Source organism: Neopsephotus bourkii, unplaced genomic scaffold (assembly GCF_033783945.1).
Source record: "Neopsephotus bourkii isolate Nb327-2 ecotype Australia unplaced genomic scaffold, CSIRO-AGI_Nbou_v1 NB_716, whole genome shotgun sequence".
Lineage (NCBI taxonomy): Eukaryota > Metazoa > Chordata > Aves > Psittaciformes > Psittacidae > Neopsephotus > Neopsephotus bourkii.
Window position 1 is genome coordinate 1,164,774 of NW_026901215.1, and position 25,588 is coordinate 1,190,361.

General features: G+C 47.8%; 1 protein-coding gene across 1 annotated transcript; it reads left to right on the forward strand.

Moving 5' to 3' along the window:
- Nucleotides 1-25,556, forward strand: UBE2D2 (ubiquitin conjugating enzyme E2 D2). Its single transcript, XM_061354015.1, has 7 exons — nucleotides 1-449; nucleotides 9,133-9,196; nucleotides 14,022-14,053; nucleotides 14,145-14,222; nucleotides 14,311-14,416; nucleotides 22,696-22,789; nucleotides 24,677-25,556. Exons 1-7 carry the CDS (start codon nucleotides 426-428, stop codon nucleotides 24,720-24,722), a joined length of 444 nt encoding a protein of 147 aa, XP_061209999.1. The 5' UTR covers nucleotides 1-425; the 3' UTR covers nucleotides 24,723-25,556.
- The last annotated feature ends 32 nt before the right edge of the window (nucleotides 25,557-25,588 follow it).

The following is a 25,588-nucleotide window of genomic DNA, read 5'->3' on the forward strand; positions in this document are numbered from 1 at the left end:
TCCCCGGTCTTGGCGGCGGCTTCCGCGCCATCGAGCAGCAGCAGAGAGCGGCGGGGGTCGGTGCGCCGCGGCGGAGTGATACGCGGAAGGCCAGAGAGGAGGCGCCAGCGGATAAAGGGTCGGCGGAGGGATGCGATAGGAGCTGCGGCACCGAGCTCTAGCGCAGCGGCCAGGGAGCAGCGCGCCAGCCCCGGCCGCCGCAGGCCCCCGCCCGCTGCCGCCTTCGGGGGGGCCCCTTCCCCCTCCTTCCCTTCCCCCCCTTCTCTTTTTCCTTCCCCTCCCCCCTTTCCCTCCTCCTCTTTCCCCCCCTTCTTTTCTTCATCCGCGCTACCTCCGCGCTCCTCCTTTCCCCCCCTCCCCCTCGGAAAATAGTCCCCGCGGCTGCCCCCTCCCCGCCCGCCCCTCCTCGCCGCCTCGCGCACACAATGGCGCTGAAGAGAATCCACAAGGTAAGAGGAGCGTCGGGCTGGGCCTCGCCGCTGCCCGCACCGCGCCCGCACCCGCGTCTGCCTTACATAACCCGACACGGCCGCCGCCGCCGCCCCGGGCCCGCAGGATGAGCTGGTGGCGGGGGGAAACGCCGGGCCGGGCCCTCCCCCGGAGGCGCGGGGGCCCCTCGGGCCGGCCTGATGTGGGGGGGGAGCGCCCGGCTCCCATCAGCGCTGTGGGCCTGGGGGGTTTGTGCGGTGCCCCTTCCCCCCCAGTTCTCATGGGGCCTTGCCCCGAGGCTCCCCCTACTCCCGCCACAGTCGCGGAGAGGCCGCGGTCGGGCCCTTCCGAAGCAACGTGGCCCCCAGGCCTGGGGCCGCGAGGGGGCGCCGGTGGCGGGGCCTGGGGGTGGGCAGCGGCCGCCGGCAGCTGCCGCGGCGGGGGGAAGCGGGGAGGGGGGGTCGGTGCGGGGAGCGGGACACGCGTGGGGACAGCGGAGGAGGAGCTCGGTAGCGGGAACCCGCCCGCGCTGCAAGTTCTGGCGTGGCCGGAGCGGGAGCTCCGCGGTGAAAGGGCCTTCTCCTTCCTCCTCGGGGAGCGCAGGCCTTGTCACCGCCGGCCGCATCGGTGCCGTTTGGTGTTCAGTGGTGCTGCTCCACAGCCGGCGTCAGCTGGAGGCTCACACGAAGAGGCAGGCGAGGTGCCTGCTCCCGGGGTAGGAGGGTGTTGGTTGGTGTCTGCCTTTCTCAGGACAGCGCTGCTGCTGACCCCCCTGAGGGCTGGAAACTGTACTTTGCTCCATCATCGTTCTGTCTCCTACCTGGCAAAAGAGGGTTATTGCAGTACACTTCCATTGCCTTGGTGAGTCAGGCGGGGGATTTATATCCTCTTCCTCACTAAAAGTGTAGCTGTCTGTTTAGAGTCTTCCTGTGAGGCTCAGGTGTAGCCATCAGCCCAGTCACAGGGTTTCTGGTCTCCATTGCTGTGTAAATCTGGTTTTGGACTAGAACCAGGTGTGAATCCAGTACTTGATATGTAAGAACAGTGTGGCAGCTCTGTTTTGCCCTGTGTGCAGTGTTGGACTGTGTGTTAACCTCTTTGCTTTGCTTGTAGGTTATCTTGAAGTTTCGGTGAAGCTTCGTGTGTCATTCTGACTCAAATTAAAGCTGAGGTGGAGAAGAAAATAGGAGAGCTTGAAGGCATGTGTTTACTTGAGGAGTAGGTAGAGGTGGGAAGGCAGGATTTGGAGTATCGTTTTTGTGGACTGGAGTTTCCAGATGAGTGTGTGGTAGTGGGTTATGTAAGGAAGTTGTGCTCTGACTGAGTATCACTTGTCTGAAACACTGGTAATCAGTGATATCCAGTACACTGCAATGACTGCTGAAGGGGGATCAGTTTGGCTGAGGGGGAGTGGGGGGGATGCATGGGTAGTGCGAGGCTTTAGGGGAAGGGTCTGGCTTCTATTGGGAAGCAGGAATGCTGCTTTAGTAGAGTTTAGTGCATGCTGGCGTTCAGCACTCAACACTCTTGAATCACTTTTGTTTCTAGTCTGTGGCTTTGAACAGGATAGAAGCCTAATGTGTCGAGTCTTTGTTATCATTGGGTTCTTGTGGACTGTGGCTGTGTGCTGCTTGTGAGAGATGAAGGATCCTCAGGGATAATGGGAACTCTATGAGGTTTAGAGTGCTCAAAGCCTTGGGAAGTAGCGAGAGCATTGCCAAAGCAGTTGCGTGTATGGAGCCCTGAAAAGTCCCAAGTGTTTCAGGGGAGTAAGTATGGTGGCTGTTGAGGTGATGAGGCTATAGGCAACATATCTGATCAAGTACGTGAAGGGAAACCCGCTTACTCTGGTGCTTTACCAGTTAGACGGGAGTTAAGCTACAGGCTAGAAAGGAGCACTTTTAATTTGAGTTACTGCGGGTGCCTCTTAACTACTTCAGTGGGAATCACTCCCTGTTTACACTCCAGCTATTTTAAGCCTATGGAGAGGTTGGTATCCTCTTGTTTTTGTTCTGGTGTCTGGGTGGAGTGACCAGCCCTGCCAGGACACCAGGGGGATGGGGAGTGTCTGACCTTTGCTGTTGCACCTTGTGGTAGGAACAAAAGCCTGCAGAATGTGGATGGAGTGGAAATAATCCCGGTAGACTTGAGCACAAAGAAGCAATGGGAAGGAAAGCTGCTGCTCAGGCATTGTAAGAGGGTATTGTCAGCCTTGTTCAGGTCTCAAGCTTGCCACCGCCTCTTGTGCTGGGGCAGTTTGGGTTTGATGCTTGGCCACGGACTGTGAGGTTTTCTCCCAACTCTTTGCATCCTTGAGTAATACAGGGATGAGAACTTGGAAACAAGCAGAAAATCTCAAGAGTAAACATTTAACACAGTATTACCTGAAATGGCCCCCTGCATGTTGAACTCTCCTGAGCTGGAGGAGGGGCAGGACAAAGAGTTCTTGGTGGCTGTAAAGCGGTGTTGGGGTGTGAGGCAGAGCAGGAGCCCCATGGTCTGTCCCTGTGTGTCTCTGGTTGCTCTTGGGGTTGTCCAGAGATGCAGGATGTGTCCACATGAAGCAGCAGCTGTTCTTTAAGCAGACGCTCCAAAAGAACTCAAGACTTGAGGTCTGCTGTCACGTTGCTGCTTGTGTTATTCACTGCAGCCTTCCAGCAGTCAGCTCAGGCACTTCCTGGTTTGCAGGTGTCAAACTTGGGACTCCCGTCTTGTGAGGAATGTTTGGGGAGTAAGTAATGACACCAGCCACAAGTGTGGGGGTAACAGTGAAGGACAGATTCATTGTTACTTTTATACGTAAGTAATGATTATTTTGATGGGTATGTGTTATAAGAAGTGCCATGAGAAGCTGTGCAGGGGCAGGATGGGGGTGACACTGGAGGACCATAGCCAGTGGCTTCCATTTCAGAATTTGGGCTGAAACAGTTTGAGTTCAGCATATCCCCATGTATGTGGCTTATCTTTAGCAAACGCATTACCTGGCGTGATATGCCACGATTACCTGTGAGTAGGTAACTGGGGCACTGCTGGGAGATCACTGAGTGAGAGAGCAAGTCTGAGTTCATGGTCTCCAGTGAGCTGCCCAGTAGGAAATTGGTAGACCTGACAGACTCCTGGAATCCCAGGCTGGTTTGTGTTGGATGGGACCTTAAAGCTCATGCGGCTCTAACCCTCTGCCATGAGCAGGGACCCTTCCACTAGAGCAGCTTGCTAACCTGGCCTTGAACACTGCCAGGGATGGGGCAGCCACAGCTTCTCTGGGCACCCTGTGCCAGTGCCTCAGCACCCTCACAGGGAAGAGCTTCTGCCTAAGAGCTCAGTTCAGTCTCCCCTCTGGCAGGTTCAAGCCATTTCCCTTGGCCTGTCCCTACAGGCCCTTGTCCAAGGCCCCTCTCCAGGTTTCCTGCAGCCCCTTTAGACACTGGAGCTGCTCTAAGGTCTCCCCTTCAGGAGCTTTCTCTTTTGCAGCTGACCCAGCCCAGCTCTCTCAGCCTGGCTCCAGAGCAGAGCTGCTCCAGCCCCTGCAGCATCTCCGTGGCCTCCTCTGGACTCTCTCCAACAGCTCCAGGTCCCTCTTGTGCTGCTGCCCCAGAGCTGGATCAGGGCTGCAGGGGGGTCTCCCCAGAGTACAGCAGAGGGGCAGGATCCCCTCCCTCAGCTGCTGCTCACACTGTGGGGGTGCAGCCCAGCACATGGGGGGGCTCTGAGCTCAAGTGTTCACTGAAGCTGGGTCATGGGAAGCTGCTCAGCCAGATCCCCAAGTTCTTCTCGGGGCTGCTCTGTCCGTTCTCCCCCAGCCTGTACAGCAAGAGGGCATGGGAAGTTGTGCTACAGCCCTGCTGAAGTAAAATCCTTTCTTGCAGCAAAGGAATGGTGGTTTATAATGTAGACACCCCAACAGCAGGTAGTGCTTTGCAGAACTGAACTATATATTCCACAGTGAGGTCCTTGTTCACTGCAGAAGATGATGGGCTTGCTTGTATCCCAGAGCTGCTTGACCTGAGATGCTATAGCATCACTGCCCCTGGCTGGGCTGTGTCAGGGTTCCTGTTAGGTTGAGCAGTGCTGGTGGTAGTATGTGTGTTACCTGTGTTGAGCAGGGCTGGTGTTTCTGTGCCTTTAGCTTTACAGTAGCCAGGGGGAACAATGTGGTGCTTCTGTTCCGGCTTCTTGCTGTGTTCGGGGAGCTGCCAGCGCAGCCCATCTGTGTCCAATCTCTTGTATGTCCCTAGTACACAGAGTATTAGCGGAGCTCCTCTTGGCCAGCCAAAGCATTTGATACTCTGATTCTGCCCCAGGTGGAAGTTACACTTCGCTCTTCCTGCTGTTCAGGCTTTAACAGAGCAAAAGTGAGAGGTGACAGTTGCATCAGAGCTTGTTTCTAACCTATACCTTGCTTACTGCTGTATTTCATGCAGTTTGACTCTTCCTGTGCTGCTCACCTGCTTTCTGTCCTTCTGTAGAATCCTGAAAGAAGTCACTCAGTGGATTTCAGGCATTGAAAAAGCAGATTTTGTCAAAGGGGAAAGGATTAATGTGTTTATGAAGACTCAAATGCTTCTGCTCACAGGGATAGGAGCCTTAGAATGCAGATGCTCTGGAATCACTTGAGTCCTGTAGACCAGGAGAGCACCTGTGGGTGGTGTGACCTCGGTGTGAGCTTGGCAAGTAAGAGTGGAATGTATGGTGGGTTCAAGGCCTAGATTCCATGTTGCTTGGCACTGCTCTGTTGAGGGCTGCTATCAGTTCATAGCTAAGTGGCTGGAAGCTCCTTTTTGGTTGGCTAAGTCCTCATTTCGTAACACAGCACTTCACAGGAGGGGGTCAGGGGCTTCAGGCAGATAAACTTGAAGTCAGATTAAAAGCTTGTTTCACTTACAGCTGCAACCTGAGGCAAAGATGGGGTTTATAATCAAGCTAATGATGTGGTCCCTGAGTAAATTACACTTTGAAACCAGTTCAAGCTGGAGTAGGGATGAAAGACTGTGGAGCCCAAGCTGGAAGGCCTTTGGGTAATGTCTGGCTCTTTGGAGGTGCTCAGCTGGTGTGCAGGACTTTATCTGGGGTCTCTACTGTCTCCCAGCATTGCTGTCACTGACTACTAAAGGGTGCTGATGTTTTATTTGCTCAGTAGGCTGCTTGATGGTTGCCAGTTACATTAGTTATTCTTTCTGAAGGCTGTATTAGCATTCATTAATCCTTAAAACCAGTCCTTATCTTCTGGCCAGGGCAGCTGTTATCCAGGAGTATGTTAGATGGGGGAGAGTTGTTGTCTGGAGGAAATAACTTGAGCTTCTTCAACAAATGGCTTTGCAGTTTACAATTAAAACTTAATTACAGCTTGATTATGACCTGAAACATGTGCAGGGTTAACATTTAAAGTAGGACTTCAAATATTTGTGTTTCAAGTGCTTTAAAAAACTTCTTGTGCGTCTACCTGAGCAAGATGCAATTTGAATGGCATGTGCTGGCTGCTGGGAGGTGCTACTGGGAGAGGGTGATGTGAGTCTGGGTGAGTCGTGGCACTGGCTATCCTCTGTGCCCTTGAGGCCTCACAGATGCCTTTCATGAGGGGGGCTGTGGCACGATCTGAGAACCATGCTCATGCTCAACCATGCTCATGCTTGCCAGAGCTCATGCTTTGGGAGTGCAGCCCAGCACATGGGGGGGAGTTCTGAGCTCAAGTACACACTGAAGCTGGGTCATGGGGAGCTTCTCATCACCCAGCATCTCCAAGTCATTTTTCTTCAGGCTGCTCTCAATGCAGTTTCCCCCTTCTTTGTGTTTGCCAAATGAGATTCCAGGAAAAGGCTTTCCTGGAAGCCTTGTGTAGGTGTTTGTTTTGTTAGGAACTTAAGAACACAATTAAATCTGCTTTTAGACCTAACTAACAGTTTCTTGTGTGAATTATGTAGCATTCAGTGTACTGGTTCATGGGCGTGATGATGGTGGTTTCACTCAGCTCGGCCTTGGGATGAGACACCCTGACCTTTGCTTTGCTTCCACTTCCTCATTTTTGCTGAGGAACTAACACATACTTTGAACTGTGAGATGGGTTGAGTTCATGCTATGATGTGCAGCAGTGGCCCTGCACAAGGGTGTTTTGCTGTAGGGGAGGCGGCAGAAATGGTGAGCTCTGTAGGTTGGCTTTGCAGCCTCATGGTGAGGTCACCTCCTGGGAGCTGAGAGCTCAAATAGACTTCAGCTAAAGGGCACTTTGAGTCTTGGCTTTTAAGTTCCTAAAGCAAAACCTTCTGCATGTGCTTAAGGCTCAGAAGCTGTCCTGGGTGCAACCAGCTGTGGCTTTCTTCAGGCCTTGGCTTAAAATCAGTGTTGTCAGGATCAGACTTGATCATTGACTGGAGCACAGGCCTTGCAGCTTTGGATCTGATTCATGTAGTACTCACAGAATCAGCCTGGTTTTGGTTGAGAGGGACCTTAAAGCTCATCCAGTTCCAGCCTCCTGCCATGGGCAGGAATACCTTCCACTAGAGCAGGTTGCTCCAAGCCCTGCCCAGCCTGACCTTAAACAGTGCCAGGGATGGGGCAGCCACAGCTTCTCTGGGCACCCTGTGCTAGTACCTGAGCACCCTCACAGGGAAGAACTTCTGCCTGATGTCTTATGGCTGGTTTGTAGATGATACCAAAGTGTCATTGACTCCTCAGCATATTCTGAGTTCTTGTTTTCCTTTGGGGTTAGCTGTTGTGAGTTACAAACCAGCTGGTCTCAATGTCCCCCAGCAAGTTCTGGAAGCAAAGACCTTGCCAGCTCTGGTGTTGTGCTCGCAGGACCTTGGAAGCTGCACAGGAGTTTTCGAAAGGCAAAATGCCCTCTTTGTCAGATACAAGAGCTTGGCACTGTGCTGCAGCACCAGCTGCTCCTCTGCATTTGTGCCCGGGTCTGTGCAGTTACCATTCCTGCTCTGAAACCTGGCTCTGCAGGTCTGACAGGTGAGTGAGCATATGAGAAGCTCCTTAAAGCCGTCATCTGTGCTCATCTCTTGGGTGTGTAGAGGCACTGTTGTGGTTGGTACCTGCGCTCCAGACGTGCCTTGTGCTGGTTAAACTATTATGTTGTCACCCAGGTTGCTGGCTTTCCCAAAACCAAGGGTGTTTGTATTCCAGGGCCTGGAATTGAGGGTTGTTGCTAAACTCCAATGCGAGGAGTTTAAAGCCAGGAATGCACTCCCTGCATAGAAAATGTAGGTTTAATTGTATTCCTGAGTCTGGTGGTGTTTTTATGCATAAAACAGGAGTGAAGGGATTGAGAACAGGTAAGGAAGGGAGGTTTAGATGTAGGGGTTTTATAGCTGTGTTTGGAGCTTTGAATACTGTAGCATTAAGTTGTTTTTTCCAGAAGATTGGAGTCAGTCACATTTGGAAGGGAACTGTACTATCTACACCTTCAGAAGGAGCAGGGCTATTCCTGCTTTTCAGTTTTCATACCCATACTTCCTCATTGATGCATGTGGGTACTCACCTAATTCTGTGTGGCCATACCTGGACTGCCCATGAAGGGGGTGTGTGGCCTTCAGGTGCTGGCTGCTTGTGTCAGTCGGTGCTGGTTCCTTTGCTGCCCTGGCTACATGGGCTGTCTCTTGGCCTGCTGAAGCACAGCACAGGCCTGGCTGCTGCTCTGTGGTTTTGAGACTGGCACTGACTAAAAGCTTCTGTAGCCACATGCACTTCTCTGGGTGGAGGGTGTTCTGTTGCTGAGGGTGATACTCAATCTATTTAATGTTCTGGAGGTAGAACAGAGGTGGGCACTGGGTGAAGTGTGCTGCTGGTGGTGGGGAGTGAGAGGCTGTGAGTGATCTCAATGCTACCATGTACTTGCAGCCGGGAGGTAAAGAGGGGATCCTATTTAGCTAATGTTGGCTACTCTGAATTGCCATGTATAACTGACAGCTCCCAAGAGCTTTCCTCCTTTGAAGGGTATCTGGAAATGCTCTTCACATTCAGGAGGCTCTTCAGCAGGTGTTGCACGCTTAACATCTGCTCCTGTCCAGGTCCATGCTGAACTGTAAAGTGTGGGAGCAAGCTTTACTTGGGTCAGCACTGGGAGGAGCATGAGGCAAGCTTCAGCAGCCTGCAGTCAATCAGGAGGCTTTCAGATGGGCTTCTCAGAAGTTGGGAGCTGCTGAGAGCAAACCCAGGCTGTGTCTGCTCTGCAGACTATACTGAGGGGGAAATCCTGAGCTTACCTGTTTGCTGTGGGCCAGTGTTCCTGTCTTGTGACAGGAGAGTCCTTGGTTAGTGGTGACCTCCCAGTTCTTGGGAATTAGAAGCTGGAACTCCCAGAGATCATCTGTTCATGAGCTGGAGCCACCCTGGAGCTGTTCCAGGGCAGGGGATAAAATCAGGCTGGTGCTGAGGTGTTGGATTGAGGACATCTTTGCTCTTAGAGATTGTAGGGTATGTAACACCTTGGGAATACTGGGATCTCCTAAGTTCTACTTTCAGTGAAAGCAAACCTGACAGACCCTATGGCTTGATAAGGATTGTTGTGACTTAATACTGTGTGGAGTCCTGGAGAGAGAACTGAGGCATGTGCCAAATGTATTACCTGGGTTTAAGATGTACCTTTGCTTCCTGGGCTATTTTGTGGTTTCAGGAAACTCACCATTGTGAGCTTCATGGTCATGAGCAGAGTGCCACCAGTAGCTGCTTTAGTGCTAACATAACTGTTGTGTTTTTCAGGAGTTGAATGACCTGGCACGTGATCCTCCAGCACAGTGTTCAGCAGGGCCTGTTGGTGATGACAGTAAGTATGTTATTATCAGCAGCCTGCTGGCTCTCACTTCCTCCTTCTAAGATGGGATGTCCAGTTTCTGAGCAAGGAGAACTCTACTGCTGCTACTAGATCCCACTCCACATACTAATCTTAACTATATTGCCCTTCTGTATCTAACGCCTTCCTGTGTATTACTGGAGATCAGTGTTACTCCTGTGTTATTGATTGAGAACTCTGTGCACTGAGAACATCTTAAATTACACCTTCAGAATTACCTGTTCTGGCACTCACAGGATGTGATGTTGCTGCACTTCAGTAGCTCTGGGGCCCAACCAGCTGCACACAGCTTCTGAGCTACAGAACTGGATGTGGTGTAGTCACAGCCTGTAGAAGTAAAACAATCTACTCCAAGCACTAGATGCTACCACAGCAAGGTCAGGGTTAACTGTATTTTACAAGGAGTTAGTTAACGCTGTGTTGTAAGAGGGTTACATGCAGCCCTTGTTTGTAAGAGGTTAAAAATGTGAATGGCAGGAAAAAGTAAATTACACCTTGAATTCATGAAGTTGTGTCAGATTAATCTATTATTCATTTTTAACCAGGTTTTCACTCAATTTGCAATTTTATTCATGGCGTTCTCCATAAGCAAAATCAGGATGTCTGCACTGCAGAATCCCAGACTGGTTTGTGTTGGAAGGGATCTTAAAGCTCATCCAGTTCCAACCCCCTGCCATGGGCAGGGACACCTTCCACTAGAGCAGGTTGCTCCAAGCCCTGTCCAGCCTGGTCTTGAACACTGCCATATCCTGCTTTCGTTAGGCTGCTTAGGTATAAGGAGGTTCCACCACTTCCTAAAGCATACAGTGCTGTCACATGTGAGATCTGTACTCAGCTCAGTTGGTCCTGCCAGGTTCCATGTAGGGATAGCCTGGGACCATACCTGGCTGTTCCTGTGATCCCCTGGTGTATGATTTGAAGTTGTTCTGTCCCTTTGAAGCTGAGGAGTTGTGTTAAAGAGTAATAGTTTTTTGGTTTCTCTGGAGTTTTTTCCTGCTTTAAAGTCCTACTGTGACTTTTTTTAACTCACTTTTATGGCAAGAAGATCTGCTGTCATCCTAGAATCACAGAATGGTTTGGGTTGCAAAGGACTTTAAGATCATCTTGTTCCAACCCCCTGCTATGGGCAGGGACACCTTCTTGTGCATGTGTTGTTTTTTCTAGGGAGGAAGGCAAGACTTGACTTAATGGTGTTTATATGGATGCTCCTTAATGTTAGTTGTAGGTGATGTGCGCCACTCTGCTTTGATGAGCTGTGAGTAGGGCAACTTAATTGCTGCCTTGTGCTTTATGGTGGTTTTCTGTGAGAGGCCTTTAAAGTGCAGTGGCTTTGCAAGCTCTGTGCTCTCCTCCATGTTAACCAGGATCTTACACTTTCTCGTGAGCTACTTTATATGGCAGCATTACACTCTTGGTCATAGCTTAGGTGAGCAAGATCAGTGGGATGCTTGCAGTGAGGCAGAACACTTGTAAATTCATCTTGTGCTTTATAACTTGACCATGAGCCCTGGGGTGGATTCAGGTACCTGCATTGGTACTTAATGCATAAAATGCCTCAGATCAGGGAATCGTAGAATTCCAGACTGGTTTGGATTGAAGGGACCTTAAAGCTCATCCAGCTCCAACCCCTTCCACTAGAGCAGCTTGCTCCAAGCCCCTGTGTCCAACCTGGCCTTGAACACTGCCAGGGATGGGGCAGCCACAGCTTCTCTGGGCACCCTGTGCCAGCGCCTCAGCACCCTCACAGGGAAGAGCTTCTGCCTAAGAGCTCATCTCAGTCTCCCTTCTGGCAGGTTAAAGCCATTCCCCTTGTCCTGTTGCTACAGTTCCTGTAGCATCCTTGTAGGCCCCCTTCAGATATTGGAATGTGTTTATGCTCTTTCTCATAGCAGCGCTGCTGTGTAGAAAACGCTCCTTAAGAACACTTGGAAGCTGTGGCTGGGATGCATAGAATTTGCTGTGTGATGTGGGCTCTCTGACAAATGTGCTGTTGATGAAGAATCCAAGCTCATGAAGAGGGGATATTTAAGTAGGAAAACCCTCTAAGCACAGAGAGCTCTAAGCTCTGGTATTTTTTCTAAAAGAAAAAAATTAGCTGCCAGGATCTTTCTGAATAATTTCTGAACTCTTCAGAAGTGCTAAAGTGTTACAGAAATGTGCACATTTCTATAGATACCTAGGATAGGTTAAAAAAGGCACTTGAAACCTGAGAATGAGAGCACTGAAAGGAGTGCAGACAGGACTGAGAGGTAGAAGCTGTGTTTGGCTTTGAGGGCTTTAGCAGTAGTGTCAGACTGCTTCCGGTTACTGCACAGCTTAGTTCTGCTTTCCAAATAGTATTTCAAAGAAGCTGATAGATTCATGGAAGAGAAAAGACCAAGTAGTAGAGCCAGTGTGGGACAAGTGTCCTTTGTGCCATGGTAAAACTACTTTGCAGTTTCTAAAGCCTTCTCAGAGCTGATGATGGAGGCAGAGCTTGTCTGGTGGAAGAGGTGGTAACATAGGTTGCTGAATGCTTATAATGAAAAGTTACTACAGAATTCAGAAAGCTTTAAAGTAACATTCAGTTCTCTTCCTCATGCCACCTTTCTGAAGGATCTCTAATGAAAGACTGACTGCTGAGCACAGCACTGGGTGTGTGGCAGTGGATAACAGAGGCAGCAATGGAAAGGTACCTTTGCAGAGTGCCTGTGCCTCAGCTGCCTGGTCAGAATGCCAGCCCTCTGGGTTCAGTGTGCATTGCACTTGTCCTGGATGTTCGGAGACATCTAAAGCTGAGGTTAGATAGGCACTTCCCTTGAGTCTGGAGTGGAGCTGAGGGGGGAATCCAAACAAGCCACACTTCTGGCTTGTAAGATGCTAAGATTCACTGTGAATGTGTTTGTCTTTCTGGCTGCTGCTTGGGTTTTAGGCAGTAGTTGGTTATACTGGTTTCTCAGAGTGCAGGGCTATGCAGGTTAAGGTCCTATGCTTTGTGAATCTTACAACATCTGATGCCTGTGGAATTCCTGGTGGTTTTCCTGTGACTAGCCACAACCTTCACTGCTGGGTTTCTGCTGCCCTGTGTCCTCTTGGGTTTCTCACTGTCCTACTACATAGGGACTTACATAGGACTGCTACAGGGACTTACTGTGAAGCTGTTTGAACCTTTTTAACATGGGTGAACACTACATAGGAACACATGGAACCCAAGAATGGTTTGGGTTGAAGGGGCCTTAAAGTTCATCCAGTTCCAACCCCCTGCCACGGGCAGGGACCCCTTCCACTGGAGCAGCTTGCTCCAAGCCCCTGTGTCCAACCTGGCCTTGAACACTGCCAGGGATGGGGCAGCCACAGCTTCTCTGGGCACCCTGTGCCAGCGCCTCAGCACCCTCACAGGGAAGAGCTTCTGCCTAAGAGCTCATCTCAGTCTCCCCTCTGGCAGGTTCAAGCCATTCCCCTTGGCCTGTCCCTACAGGCCCTTGTCCAAAGCCCCTCTGCAGCTTTTTTTGTAGCCCCCTTAGGCACTGGGAGCTGCTTTAAGATCTCCCCAGTGCCTTCTCTTCTCCATGACCTTCTGCCTTGATTTCCTGACTGTAGAAGGTAGTTTCTCAGGAGTTACCTGATGTCACCAGCTGCAATACCCTTTGTACCAAACCTCCTGCTCTAACCAAATGCTCTTCTCTCCTTGCCTCAGCAGGGCTGTTCCTGTTCTGGTTTTTCTCCCTTCCTTGTATGAGATCACTCCCATGTATGGGAGTATGTATATTATGTTTGTATCACTTGTAATTACAGCCTGCTCATGCTGGAGTAGAACAAGCAGTGCCACTCTGGGCCAGAGCTGCTTTTGGCCAAGGCAGTCCTGGAAGCTGTAGACACCAGTTGCAAGTTAAGTACAAAGCTGCAACTCTGTGGCTTGAAGACTCACTTTGCAACAGCTGGAGTCTTGTGTACAGTTCCCCAGAGGGAAGCTTCCCATGGTACTAGTTCACAACTCATCTGTTCCGTTGGTGCTCCTTGTGCAGGCTAATGTTAGAGCCTTTGGAGAACACCAAGAACTTCCTGCTGTGCCTAATACAGATTAACAGCTTTGATTGTTTTCCTTGTGTTCTGCAGCATAACAACATCCTCCATGAACCTTCTGTATTACCACATTAAGATGTTCTCTTGGACAGATGCATACGAGTGAGACTTGATTTTTGTCCATTTAATCTGAAGTGCTTAACCCTGGTCCCCAGTGTTGAATGGAGACCATCGGTCCTGAATTCTCTTAAGCCTTGTATTGCTTCCTGCTGCTTTCATGAAATCTTGAGGCCTCTGTGGAGGCTAAACTTGAAGATTAAGATACCACTGGCTTAGGTTATATCTTTATGTATGGTACTTACAAAGCTTAGGCTAACTTTCCATTTGACTATGGATCTGTGTAGGAGACATCCTGTCTCACAAAGGTGTGAGGTCACGCTTGCTCCAAAGGGCAGTTATTGGAAACATGGCTTTGATTCTGGTGTTTCATTGGAAACTACAACTCTGAACTCACAATTCTGAGAGTAGAAAGCTGACTCTTCACTGCCTGGATGTGTTCTGTAGGGGGTTGTTTTGCAGGGCACATGTGTGAGGTACCACAGCAATCTCAAAAGTGTGTGGAGCAAGTGGCTGTGTAGTGTTGGGTACTTCACTCTGTTTAATTCTCTGGCTTGCTTCCTGCAGCCTTTCAAAAGGCTTTGTTTTTAAAATGAGCTTTTCTGTGCTGCTTTGTCTGGAAGAAAGTAGTTCATTACTTGAGCTTCTCCAAACTGAAGTAAATCTTTCTCTTTTGCAGTGTTCCATTGGCAAGCTACAATAATGGGACCAGTAAGTATGAGAGAATTGATGTTCCTAGCTCCTTCTGATGAGCCTTCTTGTACTAACTCCTCAACCTGCAATGATTCTTTCTCACTAACAGAATGACAGTCCCTATCAAGGTGGAGTATTCTTCTTGACAATTCACTTCCCAACAGATTATCCCTTCAAACCACCTAAGGTGAGTGCCTTGTGCTGGAAATTTATTTATTGCTGTGTGGTGTCATGTATATTTGTGAGCCTACACTGAAATTCTCCTTCTTCTGCAGGTTGCATTTACGACAAGAATCTATCATCCAAATATTAACAGTAATGGCAGCATTTGTCTTGATATTCTACGATCACAGTGGTCCCCAGCACTAACTATTTCAAAAGGTACCTCCAGTGCTCATTACATTTTACTCTGCTGAAATGATTTACTCACTTGGATTTAGAATGTAAAACCTGCTCCTGTCTCCTGAGTCCCATAGTCTTGTCACCTCACCTCAGGTTCTGAACACTCTTAACTTGAAAGACAGAGATTAAACCTGACCTATGTCAATGGAAGACTGCAAACCAAGTAAAGAATGGAGATGAACAGCTGTGGCTTTGAAAAAAAAACACTAAAGCTGCTTGGTTCTTGGTTATCTTAGGTGAACATCAGAACTCCCGTGTTGGTCACTTTCTAACAGAGCTTTCAATGACAGGGACTGCTAAAACACACATTAAAACTTAACTAGCTTGCACTGTCTTAATATTCAGCTAAAAACATCTGTGAGCTCTGTTAGCCTGTGGGGCACTGGAATCCATCCTTTGCCTCTTAGAGCAGTATTCATGTTTAATGTGAATAGGAGGCTTTAAACACCTAGAAAGAAGACCTGGGTTTGCATTTTACTGATTTTTCTGGCTGTTGAAGCTGTAGATCAAGCTGTGGCTATTGAGGACTAGTTTTTGATCTCTGTGCATGGACCGTATCTTGAGCATTCTATTTCATAGCTTCACAGTGTCTTTGTAATCAAATACTGCAGTTATCCCATTCAATTACAATATCCTCATCATGGTGTCCCAGCCCTGTGAGGCTGTCCTGTTGCTTGTAATTCTTCTCTTCAGCCACATGTGATGTTCCTGGAGACTTCTTGGTTCAGACGGATGGCTCCTGATGTCCCTCTTTTGTACATCATAACTAGCTCCCTTTTACTGAGCTCATGGATGTTCTAACCTTCTCTGTCCAGCTAAAGGCTTCCATTTATAGAAATAGATGGAAAGGCAAAAGAGTATTTTGAGTAGTCTGAGATAAGTGAATCTGCTTGTGCATGACGCTCTGAAAGTCTTTACTGTGAGTTGAAAGAGCTGAAGAATGGTGTCAGAAAAGGGGGACCGATGGCCAGGGTAATACAGCTTTCCTTAAAAGGGCTTCCTGTCAGATACTGGCTACTGTTAGAAGTTAGTACTGAGTCCTGCCATCCACTGTTTTTTGGGTAAATTGCTGTATGACTCACTAGAGTGCCATAGTTGGAGGCGTGTAATGTGTCTTGGTTTAGAGAGGCTGAAACGACTGTATAGGCATGTTTGAAGCTATGGGAAGACTGGAATTAGAGTTGTAAGATGGGGTAAGAACTTCAGAGGCTAGTTAAGGGCACCAGTGGACTGCCTATGAATGGCTGTTAGCGTTAATCCTACAATGGTTTGGGTTGGACGGGACCTTAAAGCTCATCCAGTTCCAACCCCCTGCCACGGGCAGGGACACCTTCCACTATAGCAGGGTGCTCCAAGCTCTGTCCAGCGTGGCCTTGAACACTGCCAGGGATGGTACATCCCTCGCAGAGTAGGTCTAAACTTTCATTCTGCAACCCAGATACAGTTGGGATGTGCTTTTAACATCTCCTGTTTTTTGCCTTGAACTCCTTTTTATCTTCCTCTTAGTTGATGTAAGCCATGGGATCAGTGTGGTCTTTCTGTGCTGCTTCCTTTTAAATTACAGTGCTACTTCACATCAGTGCTACTTCATCCCAGTGAATTGGTAAAGGTGGGGTCTCAGCTGCTTACACTCTGGAGGATACTGGGTTGCTCCTGAAGGCTCTAGCTTGGGAACCTGCTCTGTTTGCTGGGAGAGGTATTGCAGGCCTGAGCTCCGAGGCTATGAGCAGTTCTATTTCAGAGCACTAAGTAAAGAAGGAACTTCCCCTTTGTGAAGCTGCTTACAGAGGAAGAGCTCTTGGACAGGGTATTAGAGGTGACTTGTTCTGTCTCTCAATGCTTGTCCCTCCTAGGCCTGTTGAAACAGGTTCTGAAGCATTGGGAGTCCCAGTAGGATAGTTAACTTCCTTGTATTAATTCTGCAGTAAGTGTTCCTTAAATGATACTTAGCAGAGAATAAATAATCTCAAAATACAGCCTTAACTACACCTTGGTGGTTAATTTAAACTCCAAAGCTTAAGCAGAATGTGTAGGCTTAAAAATGTTACCTAAAAGTCTGCATAAATAGGAAATCCCCATTGCCTTTAACAGGAGAATAAAGAGGTTTACCCAATTACAACTGTTGTCAGCCATTTTTGGGGAAATCCAGCTTGCTTTTGCTTTTGGTGGGTGGATTGGCAAGAGGTAACACCAAACGCGAGTAGCTCTCCAGTAAAGATCAGGCTGACTTACTCTGTCCTGTCCCCACTTCTCCCCAGTGTGCTTTATAACTGAGTAGTCTGTGGAGTTCACACTACTCTGAGCCCTTCCATGTCCAGTGCAGTGGTAATTTTCTGTGGTGCTGGTCTTAGAGGTGTTAAAAGTGGCTTCACCAAGACATACTGGGTAGGAATTCTCAAGTACCCAGCAGCCTGACTGAACTTGTTTGGCATGGCTTTGTCGCTTAGCAGGGACCAGTCTTTCCACATGTGCTGAGTTAGGGCTCTAAGGGAAACTTTAATTCTTGTAGTCCACATCTCTTACAACTTCAGTGTAGCTGCTAGGGTGGCTTCCCAGGGACGTTGTCCTTGCTGGAAAGGAGACTGCACTAGAGGAGTATTCCTGGCAGATGGATGGAAGTGATCCTTCCCCTCTGCTTGGCACTGGTGAGGCTGTACCTGGAGTGTCTGGGCTCCCCAGAACAAGACATAATGGGGAGAGCCAGTGAAGAGTCATGAACATGAAGATTCTGGAGCATCTCCCACTGTGAGGACAGGCTGAGAGAGCTGGGACTGTTCAGTCTGAAGAGGCTCAGGGGTTCCTGTTGATATATATAAATACTTGAAGGCACAGGAATGCCAGAGCCAGACTGCTCAGTGCAGGGTGACAGGGCAAGAGGTAATAGGCATACACAGGAGGGTCCCTCTGAGCATCAGGAAACACTGAGCACTGGCACAGGCTGCCTTGGGAGGTTGTGGAGTCTCCCATGTTGGAGATACTTAAAAGCTGTCTGGGCATGGTCATGGGCAACCTGTTTAAGCTGACTGCTTGCGTGGGGGGGGGTTGGACAGGATGATCTCTAGAAGACCCTTCCAGCCTCAACCAGTTTATGATGCACTGGGCAAAACTTTATTCTCTTGTCACCAGATTACTGAACTGACTTAGCAGGAATTCAAGTTGCTATGAAGCAAGAAGTTTAACCTGCTCAGATTTAAAGGTATACTTCTGTAAGAGTAGATAAGTTTGCTAGGAGAGTTTGAAATGGGGGTGTCATTAAGAAATAAGATTTTACCCAAGCGGAGGCTGGAGTTGTTGGAGTTTACTCAGACGCATCTTGCCCATTCATAGTTGCAAGCCAGTCATTTGGTCCTTAGCACTTGAACTTGCTGGGCAGTGCTGTGTTCAGTCCTGATTTAATGGTACAAGCTTCACGTTTGGTACTTTGACAACTCTGTGCCTCAGAAGCCTCAAGGATCTGGGGCCTGGAACTCCAAAGGAGTGATTGTAAAGGCAGAGACTCTTTCCAGAAGTCAGGATTCCTGGTTTTGAGGGATGGAGACGTAAGCGGTAGTGAACTGTGATGGGGAGGCTCTTGGCTGTCAGTCTGCTGGTGGTTAGCAGAGGAGGAGTGTCAGCTGGGGTGAGAAGTAGGACAACAGGATAAGGCCTTGAAAACAGAATTAATAGTTGCTCAGCAGCAGGGATGTGTCCAAAGCTCAGATCTATGCTGGCAGAGATGTTTCATAATCTCCAGAGTACTGGACTCCATTAAACCTGAGCTGACAGACCTTGTTACTTTCACATTCAGAAATGTGGCTGGATGAGCTGGATCACAAAGCCCAGCTCTGTCTGTTGGAGCCTGGGGCCTGATCTCCAGGGGGGTGACAAAATGCTCTCCATGGAAGGAATTTAGTGCCTAATACTTGTCATTCACCTGGGACAGAGCAAGCAGGATGGGCTGCCTCAGTACTAACTGATGATACTGCCATGATGGTGAGGAACTGATAAGGGCCCTGTTTTATCTGGCCTGTTCTATGGCAGTGTACAGGATTTTGATCATATGGTGAGGCACTGGCATAGAGAAGCTGTGGCTGCCCCATTCCTGGCAGTGTTCAAGGCCAGGTTGGACACGGGTTGGAGAAACCTGCTCTAGTGGAAGGTATCCCTCCTGGTGGCAGGGGTTGGAACTGGATGAGCTTTAAGGTCCCTTCCAACACAAACCAGTCTGGGATTCTATGATTATTATTTGCCACCTGATGACAGATACCCAGCCTGACCCAAGCAGCAGTCTGGCCCTTCTGGATAAGTTCCCCCCAGTTTCTGTACTGGGCATGATGTGCTGTGATATGGAATATCCCTTTGGCTAGTTTGGGTCAGGTGTCCTGCCTCTGCTCCCTCCTGGCTTTTTGTGCTCCTCCTCACTGGCAGAGCATGAGAACTGAAAGTCTTTGATCAGGGTAAGCACCACTGAGCACGACTAAAGCATGGGTCTGTTATCAGCATTAGTCTCAGGCTTAAAGCCAGAACACAGCTCTGCACCAGGTACTAGGAAGAAAACTAACCCTATCCCAGTGTAACCCAGGACAGCATGGTGGGGAAGTAAAACAAAGCAAAACCAATTTTGGAATGAAAGGCAGCTTTCATCTGACAAAGTTTTAAGCTGCTCAGTATTTTTCCAACAGACTGGACTACATTGACAGTGAAGAGCAGAGGAATAACTGTACTTGAGCCCATGGGAAGTGAAACTTACCTGTTTTGCTAGTACTGATAAAAATTCAAACTTAAATCCTAAACAGTGCACGCTTATGCTGCTGTGCCCCTTCCAGTGAGACTCAGAGGGATGTTGTCAAACTACTGCCACTGGAGCAGCTTCACCAGGGGCCATGCAGGATGAGTAAGACAAGGTGTAAAACAACATCACATATTCATAGGGACTTGTCCAACCTGATCCTGTGGTTAGAAAATTTGGTTTGTGAACTACTTTTGAATTGTCATCTTCTAATGCTGGAGTCATTTGAATTGGAAATGTCAAGGTTTTGCAATGGAATTAGTTGCAGTAATACTTGATGCAGAAGGTGGTGGTCTGGTGACTCTGTTCCATACTGTTTAGTTACTGTGATGCATCAAAGAACTCCTTATATGCAGCTGACATTATTAAGGGTTACTTCCTCTTTCCTCTTGCACTGAGCTCCTTAAACTCTGTAAGTTACCTTCTTCTGAGGGGGTTTTCGTAGTGGTCTGGAAGCTGCTTGTGTTGGTCGGTCTGTAACACATATATGTGCAGCACTCTGGTGGGAATCCTCAAGAGAGAAACTTCCTGAATATAAGTTGGACAAATAGCTGGGCTCAGCAGGCTCTTAAACCAGTTTAGATAACTCGGTGAATGTTTTTCATGCTGAGGGTATACAGATAAAAAGGGAAGGATGTGAAAGTAAGAGCAAGGGTGATGGAGAGTCAGACTCAGACTGGTTTGTGTTGGAAGGGACCTTAAAGCTCATCCAGTTCCAACCCCTGCCACAGGCAGGGACCCCTTCCACTAGAGCAGCTTGCTCCAAGCCCCTGTGTCCAACCTGGCCCTGAACACTGCCAGGGATGGGGCAGCCACAGCTTCTCTGGGCACCCTGTGCCAGCGCCTCAGCACCCTCACAGGGAAGAAGGCTTTTGATTAATGAAGACTCAGAAGATTTGCTGGCACCATTTCTATTTAATGTTTGGAGGGATACTACTTACAAAATCAGTGAAGTGCTGAGAAATGAAATCTAGAAATGTTTTTGGAAGTGGTTAGATTGACAGAATTCATCAAAGGAGGTGTTTAAGCTGCTGGTTAAGTTCTAACGAACCACAGCCTTTTTCTTGTAGTAAGTACTAGTGGCATCTTTATTTAATGGCCAGCAGGTAGCAGGGATACACTCACATTGATACCTGTAAACCAAGAACTAAACCTCCAAGACTAAAACAGGGGTTATCTTTCGCTTTCTTCCCCTGTTTGAGGCAGACTTGCATCTTGCTGGGCAAAACTGGTTTGTGGGCAGCATCATCTGCTCTGGAGGACACAAAGCAAGGCCTTGCTTATCCTGGTGCCCATGCTTTTGCTCGTGGGCACCAACAGCCAACTGCCACTTTGTCTGAGCAGTGCTTTGAGATGTTGGGGTTTTGTAAGGCTGATGGGAGCTGCATGAGGAGGAACTCCCACCTGGTACGTTGAGTGATGGGGAAACGGGCAAGATGGTAGTGAGGGAGGGCAGGGAGAACCGGACAGACTTGCAGCTTGGTTCTGCTGCTAAGGGGTGATCAGTGTCATGGCAGGAGGTCGGAACTGGGTGATCTTGAGGTCTTTTCTGACGTAAAGCATTCTATGACCTTGTTCAGAAGAGTCCTTGGCTGTTCAAGGACTGTGGTAAGATAAAACCTGAGGGAGAGCTGAGGAGAACACTTTGGGTTTCCTGTGGTTTCTGTTGAAGAGGGGATGGATGGTAACTTCTACTCACCAGCTGGAGAAGCTTCAGTGACCAGAGCAGTGCAGTCTGGCAAACATCAAGAAACAAGCTACAGGGAGGTAGCTGAAGGAATGACAGTTTTGAAGCTGAACTGTGTGGCAGTAGCTGGGCGTACGATGGGACAGAGATTCCTATTGCTGAACACTAATGTGAGTTTTACTTGGTGTACGTGGAGGGAGGACAGTGCTGAAGCTGATGGTAAGTGCTACAGGCACTAACCCAGGCTGTGTCCCTTCTAAGGGCCAGCACTGCAGGACTAGTGGCTTGTACATGCTGCAGTGCAAGATGAGTGTCTGCACGCTCTGAAGCTGTGTTCTGAGGAATGGCTGAATAAATGGTCTGGGTGTCAGTGGGTGGTAGAGAATAATGAAGCCCTTAACTCCCAAGTGTACAGGAGGAAATAAGGAACAGGAGGAAGAGGAGGTTCTTCATTCTAGAACAAGAAATACGTTCACTTACATCAAGAATAATTTATTACTAAACTTATTCTAGAAGCTTTTAACATGAAGTTGATAATTCATTAGTGAAGGGACACTTCAGGAAAAATACCCTTTGGAAAACCAAAAGTAACTGGGTGATGGGTGTTCTCATCACTGCACAGTGGAACTTGCTTTTTGTCCCACTTTAAAAACCATTTCCACTTCCAGTGAATTTCAGACTTCTTTTTCCCCTTCTCTTTGTCTGGTCTTTGCTTTGTGGCTTGTTTTAACCTACCATAAAACCCACAAAAGGGCTCTGGGATGGATGCTGTTCTCTTTCATTGTCAGCTGCTGTCTTTCAGCACAGAGCTCTGCCTCCTGCTCTGCAACACGGTAGCAAGCAATGGAAGCTGAGCAGATTTCTGTTTAGTGCCTTCAAACTTTGAACTGCTGTCATCTCCAACTTGCTTGGAGGATGCTCTGTGACAGCTCTGCTCTTCTGCTGGTGGTGGAGGCACATACGGAGTGGCACTGTTTGCTTTTCTCTCAGCCTGTTTTAATCAATACAATGAATGTTTGGCATTTCTTGGAGGGGGGACAAAGATGTCCCTGACGTGCCTTGTGGAGTGTTGTCCCAATATGCTTAGCTTATAGCTTCCTGCCTTTACTTTGGTGTGAACGTAGGAATGTGCATGTGCTATTTGTGGCTTTGCAGGCAGCCTCCTGACTCCTTACATGGAGGAAGGCTGACGCTGTGCCGAGCGGGATGTGGCTTCTGGGATACAGACAGCACATATTTATAGTGAAACTTGAAAGTTCAGGGCTTGGTGGTTGGCAGGAGTGCAGTAAGCCATGCTTGCTTGATTCATTTGGAATACTATAATACAGTTAATCCATCACAACCTTTCTTATGCTCAGAAAATAATTGGGTAAAGTCTTCTAATTCTCTGCAAGATGAGTGTTCTTGTAGCTGTGAGCAGCTCATGCCTCCTTCATCTCATTGGACCTGGCTGTTGTTTGACTCTTGGTGTTTCTGCAGGTCATTAACAGGTGGCTTAGGGAGAGGCTGAATTTCAGGTGCAAAAGCACCTGAAAGCTTTCAGCCTCTGCCTTGTTATTTAAGGCTGTACTCAGCTACCCCTGTGCAGGAGGTTACCTGTTATGGTGATAGCTAAAAGCTTACGCCCATGCCGAGTTGCATGGTGAAATGGTAAGGATCTTTGTTCAGAATCACTTGGCTGTGTATGTGGCATCACTGCTCCTTGGCTATTTGAAATGATGCTGAAGTGCATGGGCTGACTTCTGGAGGTGTCTTCAGTTGCACTTAAACTCTAATTCAGTATCTCTCTCTTTTTCTCCCTAGTACTTTTGTCCATCTGTTCTCTGTTGTGTGATCCCAATCCAGATGATCCTTTAGTGCCTGAGATTGCACGGATCTACAAAACAGATAGAGAAAAGTGAGTATGGAAGCCAAACCGCATGTAACGTGTGACAGAGCAGAACCCACACTTCACTAGTAAAGGGGGTCTAAAAGGATCTGCTTCTGGGAAAAGAGTGCAAACTTTGGTTTGCCTTTTTCACTCTAACTGTGGTCTCTTTAGAGATGTTTTTCTCCCCCCTGGGACTTGTGGTACGAGTATGTTAACAGCACTGCATTGTTGTAGGACAAAGGTGTATATGCCAGAAGTGAAGGGTGTAAAGGTCTTACACTTGTGTGGTTTTATTGCTGCATCTTTGTTCCACACAATGGTCTTTCATTAGTGCTGTAGCAGTTAATTGCAGGTTTACTTGATTTAATGAAAATGGGAAGTGAACAATGCAAATCTGGTTGATCTGAAGCTTTGAGGTGAATGCGACCAGCTTTGAGCTTTTCCTGCCTGCTGTAACCCCACATAACCAGCAGAGGGAGAGCAGGTTACTCCAGTGGGAGAGTGTTTCCATAGTCACTGTTGGTGATGGAATCATACAGGCAAAGGAAGAACAAAAATACCATTTTGTCTCAATTTGACAACACAAGGGAAGAACAAGTGGTGTAGAGGTGGGGTAGGAGGGCTCAGAGCTTCTCTGGAGTAAACAACAAGAGTAGAGAGAACTCTAATGCTGATGAGCACTTCGAAATCACCAGCTTCCTGAGCATTGTAAACACGTTTCTACCTCGCTGTTCCCTTCCAGTTCTGATCAGTAGTGTTTATTTTCTGAAGCTACATGATCATCTGTGGAGAACACGGAAGGAAGGGAAAATGATCCACGAACTTGCTTACTGCATACACGAGAAGCAGTGTTAGAGGAGCTCATGCAGCCTGGTTTTAGTGGGAGCTGTAAGAGAAGCAGTATGTATTGTGAGACACAGCTGATGGTGACTGACACCACTTAATGTATGCACAGTTTTTTCCTTTTTTTGTTTTCATTGTGTTTCGTCTTTTTTTCCCAAAAAGAGAGAAATTTAGTGCTTTAAACATGAGTGGACTTGCTTCTTGAGTAGTCTCCGAACAGTGATATGAAGGCAAGAGCATTTGTTAAAGTGTGTCAGGTTCTTTAAGCTAAAAAATGCTCTTTAAGCACAAGAGCCAGCTCTGCACATAGCTGGGAGACTTCTTGCTTAAGTTCTGCTTTTTCTTATTCTTTCTTAAGCTTTTTGTACAAATCCTGTACATAAGAACAGGATAAAAAGGTCTATATGAATAAGAACACCTTGCCTTGTTAGCAATAAGCTTTTAGCAGTACTGCTAACCACAACTGCTTTGTTTTACATGAGAATCCTGAGCTGCTTCTACTAGTGGCTCTGGCTCTGAAGGGCATTTGGGTGGAAAAGCTACAGGTGATTTAGGAAATATTATGCTTTCAGAATAAAACCAAATCCTGTTGGATAAATCACTGTATCCTGATAGCTATCAAAATGGCCATATTCAACATGTAGCAAGAAACAAGGCTGATGGGGTTTGGCAGCTGAGAGATATCAGGAACTGGGATTTAGTTTCCGAGGGAAGAAGAATGAGGTGGGACATATTAATCTCTTCCAGAGTGCCAGGTGCCTGCAGTAATAGCATCCCCAGGGATGCAGTGGCTGGGGACTGGGGAAGGTGCAGGCAAAGATTTCCTGAAGATACTCAGCTCTCTTGTGGCTGGAATCACAACCATCTCTTATCCCTGTTGTCAGTGTGGGGACTGGTTACTTCTTTTCCATGAAGTACTGTGGGCTTTCTGCTTTCCCCTCTTTGCCTAATGTTTAGTTTGCTCTTACGAATTTATGCTGGAGAGTGTGTAAGCTCCCGGCATGTGTAGATTGCCGAGTTGAAATGCTATTCAGATGCTCTGTTGAGTAACTCCTCTCTTTGTACATGCAGGTACAACAGAATAGCTCGGGAATGGACTCAGAAGTACGCGATGTAATTAAAGAAATTATTGGATAACCTCTACAAATAAAGATAGGGGAACTCTGAAAGAGAAAGTCCTTTTGATTTCCATTTGACTGCTTTCTATGAGCCCACGCCTCATCTTCCCCTGTGCACATGTTTACCTGATACAGCAGTGCTGCGTGTTGTACATACTTGGAACAACAAAATAGAAATACTGTATTTCCCCGTACCAACATTGACTCCTAGCAGAGAAGTGTGTGTGTGAAAAGCTGGTTCTTCAGTCATAACTTTGTGAGCCTAAAAGCATTCCCTCTTGATTTAAATTGGGTAGTAAAACGTGACAGGAGAGTGATGGTGGAGTTCAGATTTCTAGGGACAGTGTTGCTGGTCCGTGAAGGATTTTAAGTGGAATCCTTTTAAACTCATAAGTTATGAAAATCAAGGTGAAGAACTTGAAGCTGTTTCTGTATTAATTTTATTCTGAAGGACCTACACCTTAGGTAAATGTTATGACCAATGAGAGAAACTGTACCCACATCCTGTGTTTAAGGTCTAAGTTTAACAGGTCACCATTTAAATGGATTGGAGCTATTAGTGCATCAAGTGATGTTGATTTGTTTCAACTCTCTCCCTTCCTTCATACTTTTGGTTTGTATGTGGTTTCTCAGTTAATACCTAGCTAATAGCTCTTTTTTTTTGTTTTTCTTAAGTTTTTTAACTGCTTAGGTCTTTCTGGATGTAAGGGTAAAAATCCATTTGACAGACAAACTTGTGTGTATTTAAAGAACCCAACTGCTCCCCTGGAGCTTGTACGTTCAAGAATGATTAATCTGTGTAATAAACTGATTACTACAGTCATTACATATAACTTTGTGTGAATAGGCTTTTACTTTTAAGAGC

Coding starts and splice junctions, on each gene's coding strand:
- UBE2D2 (XM_061354015.1), top strand. CDS start 426: ATGGCGCTGAAGAGAATCCACAAG. Junction 14,054..14,144: donor AAGCTACAATAATGGGACCA/GTAAGTATGAGA, acceptor TCTCACTAACAG/AATGACAGTCCCTATCAAGG. Junction 22,790..24,676: donor TACAAAACAGATAGAGAAAA/GTGAGTATGGAA, acceptor TTGTACATGCAG/GTACAACAGAATAGCTCGGG.